The sequence below is a fragment of the Sinohyriopsis cumingii genome, chromosome 18 (genome assembly GCF_028554795.1).
Source record: "Sinohyriopsis cumingii isolate HCF-2022 chromosome 18, ASM2855479v2, whole genome shotgun sequence".
Taxonomy (NCBI): domain Eukaryota; kingdom Metazoa; phylum Mollusca; class Bivalvia; order Unionida; family Unionidae; genus Sinohyriopsis; species Sinohyriopsis cumingii.
In genome coordinates this window covers 26,202,299-26,220,803 of record NC_142978.1, presented here as the reverse complement: position 1 = coordinate 26,220,803, position 18,505 = coordinate 26,202,299, and the positions used below count along the sequence as shown (strand labels likewise).

Sequence of the window (18,505 nt, the reverse complement as noted above, 5' to 3'; positions counted from 1 at the left end):
AGAATTACTCGCTAAAATGGGCGCACACATTTCCTGGATACATATGCTAAGAAAATTCTACTTTCACTTTGAATGACGATAGGGCATTCCATTTTGGTACAAAGGGGTCAAAGGTCGACAAATCTTTATTTTTAAACAATGTAGACAATTATAAATGTTCAGTATACTTAGTAATACATGATTAAAATCTGTTTATGATAAAGACCAATCAGTCGAACATTATCTGTCTAGTTATGTTTGATTGTCTGATTTATATAGAATTTGCGTACACTATAGCTGTTAAGATATCAGACCGACTCGACATGTAGATGACTCACGCCGCGTCCCATGATATTAAGGGAGGTCCTTGTTTCGAACATAATACAGTCAAACCGATTTCGTGTAATAAACAAGTGTACGTATATCCAGCACGATGGCAAGTCTACAGTCTATGGAATATGGAATAGAGTCAGAAGCTATAGAGGACTATAGGTAAGTTTTCTTTAATTGAAAAAATCATCGTGGAAGATTGTCAGTTTAATATTTACCTAATTTGACTATCAAATAAGGCATGAAGACACTCTATACTCTGTATAAAATAACTGGAATGCACATCAAATAGCACATATGTTTCATCTGACGATAGAGTAATAACACAGCATATTAACACTAATGCATTTAATGTTAGGGGTAAACTCCGTGTCTGGAATACATCTTAGTCTCTACAGGACGCATTGACTCAGAAGTTTATGCAGTGGCAAAAGGCGGCCAGGGGCATGTGGCGTAAATGAATCGGCTGTTTTGGCACTCCAGGACCTCTGGCGCCCGGCGCGACTGCCACGTTGTCTCCCTTCCCCCCACCGTTAGTACGCTACTGGATTTATGTACAGATTTCGTGAACCAAATGGTGCGGGTTCGAATCCTCCCAATAAGCCAGACCCTGCCTACTACCATGGTGTGTTCTTTGTTCCATTTGCTGCGAATCACCAAACTAAATCTTTGCTAGCACCCAAATTAATGGAAAATGACGCTAACGCATTTAGAATAACCAACTAATAAACGTGTTTTAAGCAGATGATTATTTGCAGAATTTATTGCGTACCAATTCACTTCTATCTAGAATCAAAGTTAAAAAGATAGTTTTATAAGGAATACATTTATATTTTATGTTACTATATTTTATAAGTGTTGCTGCGACAACAACTAAAACTTCCCTTTGCATTAAGTTTGATCCAACTGCCATCTTTCTATATATCTGATCAGCATAATTCCATTCTCACTGTCCAGATAGCGGACAGTACATGTGTGTTTTCATGTTCTGATATTCAACATTCTCAGTTATTATAAATATAAATATCGCTAAGTCAGTGGATGAATTTGAAAAAGTTGGATTGAATTTTAGGCATGGGATTTATCCCGGGTTGTCCAGTTTTGACCCAAGACTCCTTTAATAAACAAAAATTGGAAAACGATTGTACAATTAGTTCATAAAGTAGCATTGCCATGTTGACTGAATATTGTGGTAACGTCGTATTGCATAATAAAATATATGTGGATTGAGTTGCCATTCCAGTACCTTGTGTCAATAAAATACAAATATAATATATACAGCGGTGAAGAGTACTAAGTTTTGTAATAAAACACGTTAATTTGTTTGTTTTTAGTATTGCATGTATTAACCTGACTTCGTTTTATACTTTATGTTTGAGGTACATAACGATTATGTGAAACGAATGTTGCATGTCGACCTAGCTGTAATTTGAAATCGTATCCCTTGCACAATCCGATTGATCGTATCTGCATATCTAATGTAAGCATCTTGCGAACGGGATGGGAGTATTAAAACCTCGAGAAGGGAACAAAAACCCATGTTGCCAAAAAATCAGGAACGCTTTTCATGACAACATTTGCAGACTGAATGCACAAAACCTTACTTTTTATATTAATTGTATTTATTGCTTATGAGGAGGAAACACTGATAAATTGGAAAGTATGTATTAAAAATATAATCCTGATACTTCAGCTTTTAATTTATTATATATTTATTATATTTGAATTTCGCTTTGAATGTTGTAGCTTTGAAATATGGTTACATTAGATAAAGCCTGATGTCTTGTGATGATTATTATTTTGTTAAAAATCTCTTTAGCAGCGTTTCTAATTTCAAAGGTTTATTTTTAAACTAATTTGTTAATTTAATTTACAAAGAATTGCTGGCAAGAAACAAACCTAAAGCAGGGTTAAATAGCATGCAGTTAATGTCATTGGATTACTGTCACTATAAACCCAATCTTCAAAACAAAATATAGAAATTAGACCTATTGATTGCAACATTGATTTGACCTAATAACACAGAAAATCCAAATACTTTTGTGACCCAAATATTTACTTGCGTCAAACACATTAGTAACACAAAACCATTCATATTGGGTTCTTGACTCAGGCTCGGCCACGTGGGTACTTGAGAAAGTTTTCTAGTAGATTCTTGTGGGTCAGTGGCTATTTCCGTGATTTGTCCTGTTACTTCCTCTTCTAAATATGCTGGCCACCATGTATAAAATATATTGTGCTGAAAATGTCGTTTAATCCACAACTTCAATCACAACAATGGCTATTCAGAAGACAGTCCTATATTTCATATCGTTGCAAATATTGCTATCGCTGAGAAAGAGTGCAAGCAAACTTTTGTCGGAAAGCCATATTAGTCCACGGAAATTAGAATATAGCAAATATATAATATACACACGTAAAATAACATTTTAATAGTTTGTACGCTCAGTCATTTAGGAGCTTATATCGTCTTGGCATGATATTCTTTGAGATTCATTGAAATACTTGCGACTCATGAGTTTCCAGTGCACCTAAACCTTAAGAGTAATTTGCAACTCACTTCAGACTGATTAACCTTTGGAGTTTCAAGGCTGATTTAAAACTAGATTGCTAGCAGGATGGTAGCAGATTGTGTGTATTGCACAAAATCGAATCTTCATATCACCCAGTATGATTTCAGACAGCAAAACTGATCCTGTCCAGAGGACGGGAAAGTGCAACTATATACTTCGGGACTGTCAGACTAAGTGTGGGCAGATGGGCTCTTGAAAACCAAGTTTTAATAATTGCTATAAAGCTTATCCAGCTTTAATTTAGTTTAATTGCAGCGAGGTCTATTTGCACAAAGAAAGAATAGTATTTATGTATATAAACACATTGTCCAGGCAATATATAACTAGTTGACTAACAATGAAAACTGAGAGGCTAGCCAAAATGTGTACCGGGTGCTTTCCTTTTGATGCCTTCATGCCGTTGGCAACTTTGACTTCAGCAGTTTTATGTGTGGTTGGTTTAGGTATGTACGCATCAATGCGCTATCCTGTTGTAAAGAAATGATATATCAGATGAGGGCGGAAGTTCGTGAGGCTTTTTCCTTTGTGTCATATTTACCCCAAAGCAAGCGAAATCGCAAAAAATGGACCACATTTGCATCACATTGTCCGTCCGTCATTAAACGATTGCTTCGTAGGGTTGTGGTTTTCTGGGTGTTGGTTTACGCAGATACTATGAAAGTTGTATGTATTCCTTGATGTTGTTTACTTATTTTTGTGAGCCATGCCAATTCTCTCTCGTCGGTCGATGGATTTGCAGGCGGCACAAATGATTCGTATTCCGTGTCTACGTTCGTTTCTACCCATCACCCATTGTATATATTGTAAGCTTTATGGATTCTCATTGCGATAACCAAAGGTGATTGCAGTGGTTTAGAAATTCGCCGGCAGTGTCTTGACGTTGAGGCCTTTTACCTACTGGTGACACTGATGGCACAAAGCTAATTTTAAGGCTTTGGTGTTAGGTGTTGGCCGGAATGGCAGTATTGTCACTATATGTTATTAAGGCACCAGTTACACGGATTGAAAGTGAGACCACGTTCTTTCACGACCATGTCCATAGAAGTTAACGAAGAAAACCAGTGACGGTGATAGTGTTGCTCTTGCTGAGTGTAAAACCACGATGTTTTGAATGTTCTGTTTTGAATCCCAGTGATAATATCTAGATGCTTTTCTTTCCGTAACCCAACCAAGTAATGTGATTTTGTCAGCCGTTACGTACACGGCCGGGATATCACGTGCCTCCCCAATAAACATAATTGTGGTAGCCCACTAAACCGGAGGTATAGGCTACGGAAAACCCACGTTTCAAAGCCGATAATGCAGGCCACATGTCGACGAAGGATAATAAAACGTACAGCCTGGCCGCAGTATCTGTTGGTGCATCAGGTACTCGGTTATTGATAAACAACACCGTGGAGGTATCCCTAGGGTCGACTTCATCATGCGCCATTTTGATTAAGTTGTTATTCATTACTAGCAATCCGCTAACTGTATCGCCGGGCTCTGAGACTCCGAAATGTTCCGTCGTAGTCAGTGTACGATTCGATATTTAACACTGACATACCACCGTCGCTTGGTACAGCTTTGGTGTTTAAAACTGTTGCGTGGTCGACCAAGATGCCGACTTGTTTTGTGAGGAGTGCTGAAATGTCAGCTGTAAAGTTTCTAGGTACCCCGTTGCTTCAGACAACATGAGCGCTCGCCGAAACGCCCGAAGCACCACGTTTTCCACAATTGCTGATAATGAATAGCATAAAGGGGGACCAGACTACTTAAAGTGAGATAAAAGACAATACCACATCCATCAGTATGTCCGGTGTTGGGTCCTGCTCAAAGACAAAACATATTTTAGAGGTGTCTAACGCTGTGTGAGTCAAAGTGGAGAAGTTGGATGGCGTCGCACTGAATGCTGCCTACAATTGTTTGAAGAGTCGAGGTTGACGATGCGAGCTTTCTGCCCGCTGGGTCGAGGTAGGTGCTGAAAATTATCGTGCATGCAAACGCCAGAGCAGTGCTTTCCGTGCAGGATAATACATTGCAGGTCAGACTTAGAGTTTTTACCGTCACCATGGCAGGTGAGGCCTCTTTTTTTTTGATCATTGACACCCATTACAAGGACTTTCTTTAAGGGCATCGCAATCAGCTGCTGCAGTCGTGTCAACTGCTGATACTTGCCTGGCAGCCATAGCCAGTAGAGCAAAGGCAAGCAGAGGAAAATGCCGTTGTTTTTGTATCTGGGCCAATACCAAAAGTTTGAAGTCGATGCCGTTTGGTGCTTGAGCTGAGTGGGCACTAGTATGAGTGGGGCACGTCTAAAATGACTGCCACAGCAACGCCGCTGTGAAACACCGTGCCATTTATTTAAGGCTTTGGACTTTTGAGATGGACACCGACTGAGCTTCGTACAGCATTGTTTATTCATTTTGCGTTCATATGACTTTTCGATGGAGGCATTAGTAACCTTCATTCTCCCGCTGGCCCTCACGAGAAGGAGCTTTTCGTCTGAGGGGAAGAATTTATCAGAAAGTTGGTATATGCGCACAACAAACTGCTTAAGTTAGTCGTGGCGTTCCAAGTAGAAGTATTAAATTGGGTAGATGCCGAGGAAATCCTCATGGTTTATCAGGCGGTCCTAGTGAACCTTTTGGCGAGTCGCAGCTTTGATGACGTATTCTAGAATAATTTCTTCGACCATCTTTTGGTGGATATTGATGCGTCGGTTCACCTCAATGGCGTTCAGCTTGTGAAAGATTATTTGGTTGTGCTCTTAGCTTTTAAACCGTTACACTTTCTGGAAGTCAAGAAGTGTGTGCTGTGGGGCATTGATGCCCTACCAGAATATTGACCGTTGACTGCGCTTTTCTGGGTGTCTGTAGTCATGGCCTGAAAGGCTAAGGTGTTTCATGTCCTCTTGCAAAACATTAGTTATCAGATTACTAATTATGTAACAGGTTTACTTGTCGGGGAAAAAATAGAGTACTACATGTTTTGATATACACACATTGAGTAGTAAATCGAATTCATCTTGAACCTAATTAATTTCACAAATTTCAATCCATGAGCTATAGTTGAAAACCAAATACATAGTTTTCTTTCCATATCCTTTATTTCATTTCCGTCATGTTAAACAACGTGAGGTTCAATCAAATTCAGCGGAACAGCTGTTTAAGGCCTACAAAGATTTTCTTAACAGGAATTAGTTTTATATTTTAATATATTAGCATTAAGTTCTATGGGAAATACATTTGCCGTCCGATTCTGTTAGCACTTAGCATCCTAAAAGGTTGGGAGCACCCCATAGAGATATATAAATAAGTTATATATATATATATATATATATATATATATATATATATATATATATATATATATATATATATATATATATATATATATTCTTCCTCTTCAGATCACTGATTAGAGGTGACCAGATCGCCGTTGATGGTAGGGTTAAGGGCGGAAATTATTACCATCATGGCATTTATCTCGGCGGAGGAAGGGTAGCTGATTTTGGAGGAGACGGTAAAACAGATGCAAAGCCTAGAATAGCGAGTATTGAAGAGTTTACCGACAATGGGAAACGCAACCTGGTGCGTATCAACTACAAGTTGGGACACTGTCTTTCTCATGAGGAGGCAGCAAGGAACGCCGAAGAATTAGTGAAGAAACCCGATCGCTGGGGATCATACCATCTTCTCCGAAACAACTGTGAACACTTTGCAACGAGATGCAAAACGGGAATTGCCACATCAAAGCAAGTGATTGACAAGGTCACTGAATGCATCAGGAATCCTGCAAAACTGATAAAATATGTTTTGGTTCTAACTAATGCAGGATCAAAGTCTGCTATTGGTTTTACTTCCTAATGAAAGCGTAATTTTCCATAACATAAATTAAGAAACACTTTTCCACTGAATTAAGTTCAGAAGATACTAGAATAACAAACTTAATAAGCCACATCATCAAGCCGAGTATTATCTGACACTTATTGTGATTATGTACTTACGTAATTTTAACAAATTAACCCGTGGCATTAATTTCCTCGTGCCTGTAGGTGAACGGCTTTACAGTTTCATTGTAGACTGAGTTTGTTATATAAGCAGCACTCACAATACCTGTTCGTATGCACAAAGAATTAACTAGCTACATAGCAAAGTACGTACGTATGAACAAATACTTTAATGTACTTGTGATGGGTACAATCTGGCATGACCTGGAAATCACACCTTATCTTTCATGGCATGCGTCCGTTACGTTAATATTATTGATCATCTTTGTGCAAAGAACTATTATAATTCACATTTTCTGCTTCTATAGCTTTGCTGCATGTGAAACAGTAGTTAGTTACATCCGTGTGGTTTTATGCGTGGCTGTGGCTTCTTTCATTAACCAAATGCAATTAATATTCTGCGTGATGTAAATAAAGTTGCTTATTAAAAGATTGATTCTTCTGTCTAACATTTTATTGCGTCCTCTACATCTCCAAGATATATTAAAAACTACATTCTTCTATGAGTTGTAAACATTGTACCATCTATTTATTATTGTCATTCACGAATACATTTTATAATAAGCTGTAAAAGGAATTTTATAGACCGCTAAAGCACACTTGTATCTACAAAGCTAGCTTTTGAAATTTTGATATTAAACTTATACATATAAGAAACATATTTCCACGGGAATATCTTTCCCTATAACTTGTGTATAATATATAGCCAGGCGAATGCAATGAATAATTTTTTTTCACCATAATCGAATATCCCGCAGACCTTTAGTCACTGTGCGGATGGCGTCAATGCGACTTCGACCAACCCCAACAATGTCGAAAACAGCGGGTTGGGAGAGTCCACAACGTCGAATCAGCGGACTAAATGATGGTGCCACAGGAAGTTGATGTCATCAAGGTTCATCAATGTGACGTTCGTCTGATAATGCACGAGACACCATTGCTTTGGTACTTTATGGTCAATCCCACTTTTGTGGACACACTGCTGTAACAAAATCTCAACAATCGACTGTGTCGCGTTCTCATCGTGACAACGTATAAGCATTTAACCCATAGCAACATCACGTTTACAAACATCAACTATTAGTCACGGAGTAATACTCAATATTCAGCCTCATTTTATCGTGCAAGGATAATTCAATTATATGACGTTTAGCTGGTCGTTCTGACATGTTGTCATAAGGGTGAAGACAAATGGTAGTGAAGGATATCGGATTAGGCTAGTGTCAACCATAATATATATCTGCGCTTTTCACGTATTGTTTTAACCTCTCGCGCCCGTGAGACATTTTTCTGGTCTTTCTCGCACAGATATATTCGCTACAGTACTTTCTAAACAGTATGTGTCAGGAATTTAGAAGCTGAAACACATTTCCCAGCTTGAAATGAGTATCGTTTGTACACTCTGTTTTGTTTAGTTTTGGATCAATTAAAATTGATTATTCGGAGTCGCGGTTATTCGATGCTTTTTACTGGGAAATATAATGATACTAAAGTAGGAAAAATTAGGAACAGCCCCCAATTTAAAAAAATGTCGATCTTGCAGGTACTCCGAAATACAGAGGTTTCGGATTTGAAGTTTAAGTGACATACACGTACCTGCATGTAAATTTCAGTAAAAGGTCGTTATTCAACATATTCCACGAGTAAATAGAGATGATGGAAATTGTGGTTCAAAGGTTGATAGAAACAAAAGTTATTTTACTTAAGAATGCAAACGTTATTTGAAATTGAGAGAACATTATATTAATCCTTATTATTAGAAAAAGTCTAGTGCTCAAAAAATTAACGTTTATAAAATATTAAGCAGGTGACTAAAACGTCCGGAAGTTATCTATATTATGGTTTTCAAGTAAGAATATGAACTGAAGTTCGAACATATTATTTGTGTTTACAACTACTTTTACGTCTCGTAATATATACATCTGCTGAGTTGCCACTTGCATGCGCTTTTCTTATTTTCTTTTCTATGCTTTCGTAAGTTGCCAAACTTTTCTCAATAAAGACCGTCTTCGTAGTTTAATTTCTGCTATAGGTTTGTGCCTTATTTGCTCAAATATGTTTAGAAATTGCCAGTCAAGTTACATGTGGTAAATCTATTCGATTTTGCATTTCATAGCGAACTATCTAGCTCAGTTGCATAGACCAGTCGTGGCTAAATTATATATTAATCATGTATTTGTCTTCCTGTATTTCTTGAACGAAGACAAAACTAACAACTCAGATGTTGCACCAGGGCTTTAATGATGATATTGCATTGAGCAGTGGAAAGGCCAAGACGTTTTGTTCAAAGGAATTCAAATCTCAATGAAAATAATATTGTTAAAAGTTTGGTGTTATGAGTGGATTACAAGTGTCACCAGAGCTATGAAATTAAAGGAACTGATTTGCCAGGTGTTACATCTTTATGGTCTTAAACTAAGTATATGCATGCAATAAACTGACAATGAACAGTGCGAAACTATTATCTAGCTAGCCTGAGCGCTTTAGACTCTTTAATGAGTCTTTTTCAAAGGCAAACACAAAACACATACAAGATAAACAAATAAAACAGAAAAACGGGTATATTTGCGAAACTTTGCATGTCTTGTTCTACAGGAATTCAACCAGTTAACTTTATTCTGTATCAACTAGTTCATTTCAGCTTGTTGCTTATACTGGAAAATATTTGTATTGACCTAGCAATTGATGAACTATGACGACATCTGTCATTTTATGTATATTTATGTAACCGCAAATTATAACCAGGATATTTCATTGTTATAGTAGTAATAGGCTATTAAGCAAATTTAGAGAATTATTTAAAAGAAAATCTGTCGGTTGCACAATATAATTTTATTTGTCCATGGTTGTCTTTTCCAAGTCTTCTTGGTTTACACCGTTTGGTTTCAGTGGAGTACAGTAGGGGTTGTAGCAATTGCAATAAGTGTTTTATCACCGAAAGTGTAGCCAGGGGAGGAGGAGTGTTCTGTGATCGTGCCTCTGTACAGCTTCTTGGTCATTCAATCACATCTATGAAGGTTGATCTTTTTTTACGTAGCTTTTAAGTTTCTCCGACGTATTGAACGATACAGATCTTACATGTGATGAGATAAACGATATTCCCTGTTTTGCATGGTTTATTTGGACCATGTGTGTTTAATTTTTCTCTTGTCATTTTGCTGGAAAGTGTCCTGGTCTCTATCATATTTTGACTGGTTTTGCACCTTTTTTCGCCACAGGAACCAGATTGAATGTGGTAGTGTTGATTACTGATTGTCGTTAGCTTCGCCCTGACTAGTATGTCCTTGAGGTTTTTCGGTTTCCGGTAGGCAACTAATGTTTTTTTTATAGGATAGATTAACTTTAGCGCCTTTGACGATTCCATGATGGGCCAGTGTTTCCCGATGATTTTTACCAACTTTGTGGTTGTCTGGATGGTAGGTCAGGATCCTATCCTATCAGCATTTTCCTTCTTTCCTTATTTTAGTAGGTCATCGCAATTTGTTTGATTAGCCCTTGGGGTTGCCTTCATAATCAGGTCTTTGTCGTAGCCTCAGTAAATTAAATGTTTTGATAGCTCCTCAGACCTTTTTAATTCTGCTTCTCCTCAGTGCCTGGTTATACGGGATGTTCTCAGAACCTGTGACTGTCAAAACCGTCTCTGTTTTACCCATTGAGGGCAATCATTTATTACTAGGCAACGCCCTAGCTGGAGACAAGGTTGTGGTTAATCCACGTATAACTGACAAGCCTTGCGTGGATCAGAAAGTCGATCAAATTGAAAAAGAATTCCCTGATATATTTCCAGCTTGTGCAGTTACCAGAGCTATGGTAAAGAAAGCTCTTGAGAATGATGTAGATAAGGAAAGTATTCCTTCAGCTGACACATGTATTGGTCAGGCTTTTTAGGAGGTCTTTTCACTTCTTGTTTGGATCAATCAGAAGGTATTGACCATACAAATAATCTTTTAACTACTCTTTCTCTTTATTCTGATCAGGGTGATAAACGACAATCACTTGTCGTCGAACAGAAAAAAGATCCTGAGATCTCCTGTTTGTTTCAAAGGGCCATTAGTGAAACGGAAGCCACCTAAGTTCTTGTCTGTTATTTCATTAAAAATGGAATTCTTTTGAGAAAATGGAGACCTCCCGAGGTACCTTCTGATGACGAATGGTCAGTGAACTATAAAAATTGTATTTCCAAAACATTACTGACAGGGAAGAGTTAGTCTGGCCATGAAACTCCATTGGCAGGTCCTTTAGGGATCAATAAAACGTATCACACGATTTTAATTCACTTCTATTGGCCAAAAATCAAAAGTGATGTTGGTAAATACTGTAGATCTTGTCATACCTGTCAAATGGTAGAAAAACGAAACCAGAAAATTCCCAAGGCTCATCTACAACCTATTCCTGTCTTTGACGAACCATTTAGTAGAATTATGGTAGATCGTGTTGGTCACTTACCCAAGACCAAGTGAGTTAACCAATACATGTTGACCTTTATGTGTGCGTCAACAAGTTTTCCAGAGGCAATTCCCTTGAGGAATATAAAATCTAAAACAATAGTAAAAGCTTTGATAAAGTTTTGTTTTACTCAATTTGGCCTTCCCAAGTCCGAACACTCTGATCAAGGCTCAAATTTCATGTCTAGAATTTCCAGCAAGTTATGTACGATTTAGGCATTCAACAATTCAAATCTTCTGCCTATCACCCTGGAAGCCAAGGGGCATTAGTTAGATTCCATCAGACTTTGAAAAATATGGTTCGATCATAGTGTTTTGATACGGATAAAGATTGTAATGAAGGCATTAATGTACAACTGTTTGCTGTTAGGGAAGCGGTTCAAGAATCTTTAGGTTTCAGTCCCTTTGAACTGGTTATTGGACACACCGTACGTGGACAATTCAAGTTATTGAAAGAGAAACTTCTTGCTAATGAAGATTCTGAAATTAATCTTCTTGATTATGTTTCTAATTTTAAGTATAGGTTGTTAATAGCACATGTGGTCGCAAGAGAAAATCTGCACTCTTCTCAATCTATAATGAAGTCAAGATATGATAAAAACTCGACGGAAAGGAGCGTTCGGCCTCGTGATAGAGTTCTGGCTCTCTTGCCCATACCAGAACATCCTCTTCAGACCACGTGTTATGGTCTCTACACAGCTGACAGGAAATTAAATAATCTAAATTACATTATTAATATTCCCGGGAGACGTAAACAAAAACAACTTTGTCACATAAATATGCTAAAAGAGTATATTGCAAGAGATAACCTTTTTGAACATGCAATTAATTTAGTTGTGCCTGTCCCACTCAGTGAAGATTTATGTGAAGGAATATCATCGGATTCTACTGATACTGGAGTGACATATCTTGGGAATTCAGAAATTATGAACGATCTGGACCAGAAACTTTCACATTTGCAAGATCAAGAAAGAAATGAGCTTAAACAGTTATTATTTGAATATGAGCATTTATTTCCAGATATTCCTACATGAACAAATACATTTTTCCACGACGTTGAAATTGTAAATTCTAAACCTGTCAAACAACACCCGTACAGGATGAACCCTCACAAACAGGAATACTTGAGAAAAGAAATTTAATGTTTGCTGGAGAATGATTTTATAGAGCCCAGTAAAAGTGATTGGAGTTCACTATGCATACTTGTTCCAAAACCAGATAAAAACTTTCATATGTGTACTGTTTATAGGAAGGGGAATAGTGTGACAAAAAACAGATTTATTCCCATTTCCAAAAATCGATGACTTTATTGATAAGATCTGGAGTGCCAAGTATGTCACCAAATTTGGCATTCTGAAACGATTTTGTCAAAATCCACTAACGGAAAGAGCAATGGGAATTTCGGCATTCGTGACTTAGGATGGATTTTACCAATATAAAGTAATGCCGTTTGGGACGAAAGGGTCGCCAAGTACATTTCAACGCCTCTGGTCACAATGTTGATGCTTATTTTGATGATGTCATCATCTACAACGCCACCTGGAAATGAACATTTAGCAACAATTCGGAAATTCTTTGACAGTCTCGCTGATGCATGATTGACAATTAATTTATCTAAAAGTGAGTTCTGCCGTGCTAATGTAACGTTTCTAGGACACATCGTGGGACATGGACAAGTTAAACATACATATATGCTAAGGTCAACGATGTCTCTGAAATTCCCGTGCCTGTAAATAAAATGCAACTGATTTTTAGGTATGACCAGATGCTATCGAAAATTTTGTTCCAAGTTTTCTATAATTGCTGAACCCTTGCCAAATGTATTGAGTAAGTAAAACAAGTTCCTTTGGACTGAAAAAATGTCAGGATGCTTTTGACAAGTTGAAAGCCATGCTTAAAAGCGAGCCAGGTATTACAGATCCAAATTTCATCCAATCAATTAAACTATCTGATAATGTAAGTGATGGTGGGGTTTGGGCAGGTTTAATTCAAGAAGATGAAAATGGTATTGATCATCCAGTGTGCTATTCTTCCAAGAAATTAAATAAGCACCAAAGGAATTATTCAAAAATCGATAAAAAATGTTTGGCTTTGATATTTTCATTACAACATTTTGAAGTTTACCCTAGTTCAGCTCCTTTTTCGAATATTGTATTTAGTGACCACAACACCCTTACTTTCAATTGCAAAATGAAAAATAAAAATCAAAGACTAAGGTGGAGGTTGCTTTACAGGAATATAGTTTTGACATTAGGCACATCAAGGGAAAATATAATTTAATAGCAGACGCACATTCCCTTGTATAGCAATGTATTATTTCGTGTACACTGTAATTTATGAGTTCCTTTAAACCTTATGTATAATTAGTCTGTGGTCAAAATAAAGCTTATTTATAAATCTTTCTTTTTCTTTATGGGGGAATTGTTATGTATATTTGATTTAGTTATATCTGATTTGATATGAGTTTATTTCGATTTAATTGTTTGTCAGTTTTATTTTATTTTTATATTTCAATACATGCTATTGTAATGTAAATTTATTCACTACAGATGATTCTTTTTCCAGAAAATAATTTGACCTTGAATGTTCGTTGTGTAAACAACCAGGTGTTGGTCTAGATCCTGACCTTGATTCAAATATAGTAGCACCCACGTAAATAAGTTCTATTTTTATTTTAAAATAATTGGTTGTTGTCATGGTCATGATGGGACCTTTTGATTAAGATGTAAACAAATTTTTTATTTTTTTATTTCTTAGAGTAAAATGATTGGATTTCGTCAGGGCCACACTGGGTGTACGTAATCTTTAACAAGTACCTAATTTCTACTGTGTTCTGGAACATGATCACGTGACCCTTTTTGCGTTTTAGAAGAAGATATAACCTTCGTTTTCGAGAGTTATTATCAGTAGAAGCTTGTCGTTTTCTTACACTGGAAGTTGTATGTTGTGTTTTTTTTGGGTTATTTCAAATTACTTGGATTGGAATTATTCTAGCTTACTTGGATTCAAAAGGATTAATTCATTTTTCCTGGAAAATAAGTGTGTTCATGTGAAATTGTTGAGTAAGGACAGCTTTTATAACAATTTATTCAGCTTTCCCAAATTGGAATGATAATTCTCGTTTCTACACGGAACTGTAGACTTCAATACTACAAGTTACAGCATCGTCTTCCATGCTGGATTCTTCGTCGGGATTCGAACTTGAAATCAGTAGAACATTTTTTTATGAGGACATTAGCCTGTTCGAGACTACATGCACATCAGCACATTCAATCTCAGAATTTATTTGGAATAACAATTGAATTCAATTGGAACATCACACCATAGTACATGTTATCGAACCTTAATGACTATGTGGGATATAAATCATAATATTGTAAGTTCTATTTAAATTTCATTTTGCAGCTATATCAGGATTTAATAAGCACACATTTTCTGTCAAATAATACTTAACATTTTACCCGAATGTGTTATTAAAGGTTTACACTTTATATCGTACGCCTCAGCTTCAATACACCAAACCTTTGTTATATGCTATTAGCAATGCTAAAGAATGATTGCATTTAAATAAATATCCTTTGACATTTGCTCTTTACTCGATATATTTTGTCGTCGGTTGAACTCATGTCATGTACAAATCAATAAAGGGTAGTTTCCCTTACAGTTTACTGTATACGTTGTCTAAAATATAAAGCTATGAAGTATTGTGTATATATCTAGGCAGGTAAGACGTGATGATCAAGTTTCAGTTGAAGGTGATACGTGAGGTTTTGAATACTACCAACATGGTATCACTCTTTTCCAGGTTATATCTATATGCTCTGAATTTGGATGGGTTTGGTAATTTGAGAGATAGTAATATATGTCATGGGGTATACTGACCCTGCAGCAAAACGTCTATACCATATTGCATCCAAGGTAATTCACTCTGACATTACTGTAACATATAGTGGATTATGGGTGAATGATGTACATCCAGATCTAGATAGCAGTTATTATGGTTGTGTGACCTACAAACACTGTGCGGAAGCATTATAACTACTGAGAGTGAACACATATTTACGCTTTGAGAAGTGACACCAATAAAAGCAGTCAAATATGAATCCTTTTGTTGTAAGGTGATCATACTAAACTTAGGCTTTAGATGTGAGTTTGTAACCAAAAATGTTGTGCTTATGTGATCTAAACCTTTGGGAAATATTATGTGGAAAGAAATTTCTCTGGTGAAAGATTTTTGAAACTTATGATAAGAAAATGAATTGATTTTCTTTAAAGACATTTCTCTGAATATATCTAACATGGCCAGCTAGTAATTAATGAGGTTAATGGGTGATTTAAGGTGCTCATTATGACGCCATTTTGACAGGTAAAGATATATCATCAACGTTGCCTTGAAAACATCTGTGTAGTAAGTCGATGAACGGGTACTCTCCGTACTCGGTTGCCGGAGAGTTTCAATACGTTTCGTTTTCAGAGGCATCACTGGAGGTAAAGATTGATCACACAAGTCTTTATACCCCATTTTTTAAAATTCTCTCTTCTGAGATATGAGTCCATACCTAAACATATTGTTTAATTGCTCCTACTACAGGTTTTCCAGGATTTTTGTTAAACTTTTTATTATTGTTGTCTACCTAATAAATAAGCACACAAAATATTAAGTTTTCAACTTGCTTTCTTAGTGTGACTAAACAAATTTAAGGTCTCAAGTTTCATAACTCCATGAAAATTGTGCTTGCATAATGGAATGATTTTTGTGACATCACATAACATGCTCAAAGAATTCATTTTCATTCCTGCATGACTATGATTGATTTGAATTTTAATCATTGGCAATTCTGGTTCTTTATCTACGTCATCTATGTACATCAACACTTTATGTGAGAATGTTGAGTAATATATTGTTTGGAGAACGATGCTATCTTAAATCATTGATCGGTTGCCTCAACGCTGCTCGTAACAATAGATCTAATAAGAGAAAACGGAACCGCGAAATGCCATCATAATTTTCCACATCTAATCCACCCACAACCATCCCCTATCTATTTGGTCAGGCTGAGTAAATATTAAATATTAAAAACGTAAATATTAATTGAGATTTTGAATAATATTAAACGTTTTTTGTTTTAAAATGTGAAATCAATGAGTGCTTCCTGTGCTGTTGCACCGCTTACTTTCATTCAACGCTTCAACAACAATATGACCGCACATTGGTCGAATCAACCGAGTTCATACTGGTATAGACGAATAAACAAACTGAAACGACTCTGACGTGGACGTCCACCGCAATTAACGCCAGAACCCTTCGTTAAATGATCAACAACTTCAACTGTAGTGGTGCATGTCCATTTGAGTTAAAATATCAGCAATGTTGATGTGTCACAACAGATGCAACTCAATGAATGCCACATCATGTTGTAAAATCTAGGTTGACAGTACCGGTTTCGCTTGTGCGTAACACCATCGATGTAAGTTCATTTTGCATAAAGACACCACGAAAATGCTTGACTAATTTTACCATCGCAAGAAAATCAGAGGATTTGATAGTGGAAGCTTCAGAAGTTTCGCTTCCATCAATGGCTTTCCCTTCTGCGTGTTGTACCGGGAAATTGAAGACTCTTCACGATAGAAGTCGACGAGTTGTTCCGGATAATCGAAGATCATTTCCCTTTTCTGTTCGTGTACGACCTCCATCCCGGGTGTAGTTCCTAAAGCTAAAAGCAATATAAATATTTCAGCAGATAATTTTAGAATGTTTTAATGTGATCCAATTTATTTAGTTCCTTTCTTTCTCAGCTGATTTTTACTTAGTTTCCTGATATTACGTTATTATTTAACGATGTATCAGTTTCATTATGAATTGTCCGCAGGTAAATCGAGGACCCTAATTTGGCCACCAGCATCCTCCAACAACTTAGTCTTGCCATAAAGAATTACAGCATGACTACGATAACCACAACCAGCGTCTCCAATAAATGTCGACAACGGACTGTCTAAACAACTCCAGATGTTCCACAAAAAAGTGTTAAATCGGGTCCAGTGTGATGAAATCATGGTGGGAAATTTGAAAACCAGTTTCAGTGTTTTCATGTCGGTTCGTACACGACCAATTCTTGTGATATGCACGTGGAATATGATTTATTGTAAAATATTATTTGACGACTTAGAAGTGAAGTAAAGCTTCGCGTTCGCTTATCTCCATAAGCATATCATATTCAACGTTTCTTTTTACTAGTCCATGATTACTTTATTTAAATGTCAAAATTGCATGCAAGGTGAAGTATAATGTGTTCAAATTAGTCGCTTTCTTGGTCTGGAGTGAAATCAAATTTTCACGAATTATATCCGCCTTGATGATCGTATTGTGAAATGCCATGGATGATATTGGTACCTAACTGTTCTGTGGTTCCAAACCGTGTCACGCAAGATCTCAAGTAATTTTGTCTGTGCATAGATAGGTTCAAAAGTCTGGTAAACAATATTTGACCATCTCGGGTGGCTTCTATCTTGGACACATTGAAATGCTGAAACTAAAAATGATTCGGATATATAGCTTCATTAAGGGCCACATTGCTGATAGTGCCATTGAGCAAGCGTTTAGGTAGATCCCTTGGAAAATATAAGATTCCTTCTAAAATCGGAGTCCAGAAGTAATTCTGAACGTTTTTGCTTCCACTCGTCGTACTAAATCAGTCCATTTTCAGACGTACATCCACTCCATTATCCATGATTCTGCTGACTAGTCTCTTAATGAAGTTGAAATTCAATTATGTCTAAAGAATGAATGCACGAAATTGCTGACGGGAGTAACTTTGGCGTCTTCTCCTGGGTTGATGTTTATCTTCTTGAGAACTTTGACTATCAGTGTTATTCAGATCGACGTAATCTCCGGATTGGGGCACTTGGAGGAGTACGTAATGCTTTGATCGGTAGTCTGAAGCGAATTTAGAGTGATTTCGCGGCAACCCCAAAATTCTTTTTCGTCGGGAGGAAGCCATATTTGCAGGCTTTCATGAAGTTTTTTTTTTGCACATTGCGGATGATGACAGTTTGGAGAAGTTCTTTTGATTGCATCAAAAGTACATCTTTTGCATTCCTCGGGTGACTATGGATTTTAAGATGGGCACTACCTTACGAAAAGGTCCAAAATATCTGCTAATCCATGTCCTCATTGCTGAGATAGTGCA

At 36.8% G+C, this 18,505-nt stretch overlaps 1 protein-coding gene across 1 annotated transcript; it reads left to right on the top strand.

Moving 5' to 3' along the window:
• Window positions 1-213: 213 nt before the first annotated feature.
• On the top strand, window positions 214-13,719 carry LOC149776257 (lecithin retinol acyltransferase-like). Its single transcript, XM_089942668.1, has 2 exons — window positions 214-471; window positions 6,274-13,719. Exons 1-2 carry the CDS (start codon window positions 413-415, stop codon window positions 6,728-6,730), a joined length of 516 nt encoding a protein of 171 aa, XP_089798794.1. The 5' UTR covers window positions 214-412; the 3' UTR covers window positions 6,731-13,719.
• Window positions 13,720-18,505: the final 4,786 nt, after the last annotated feature.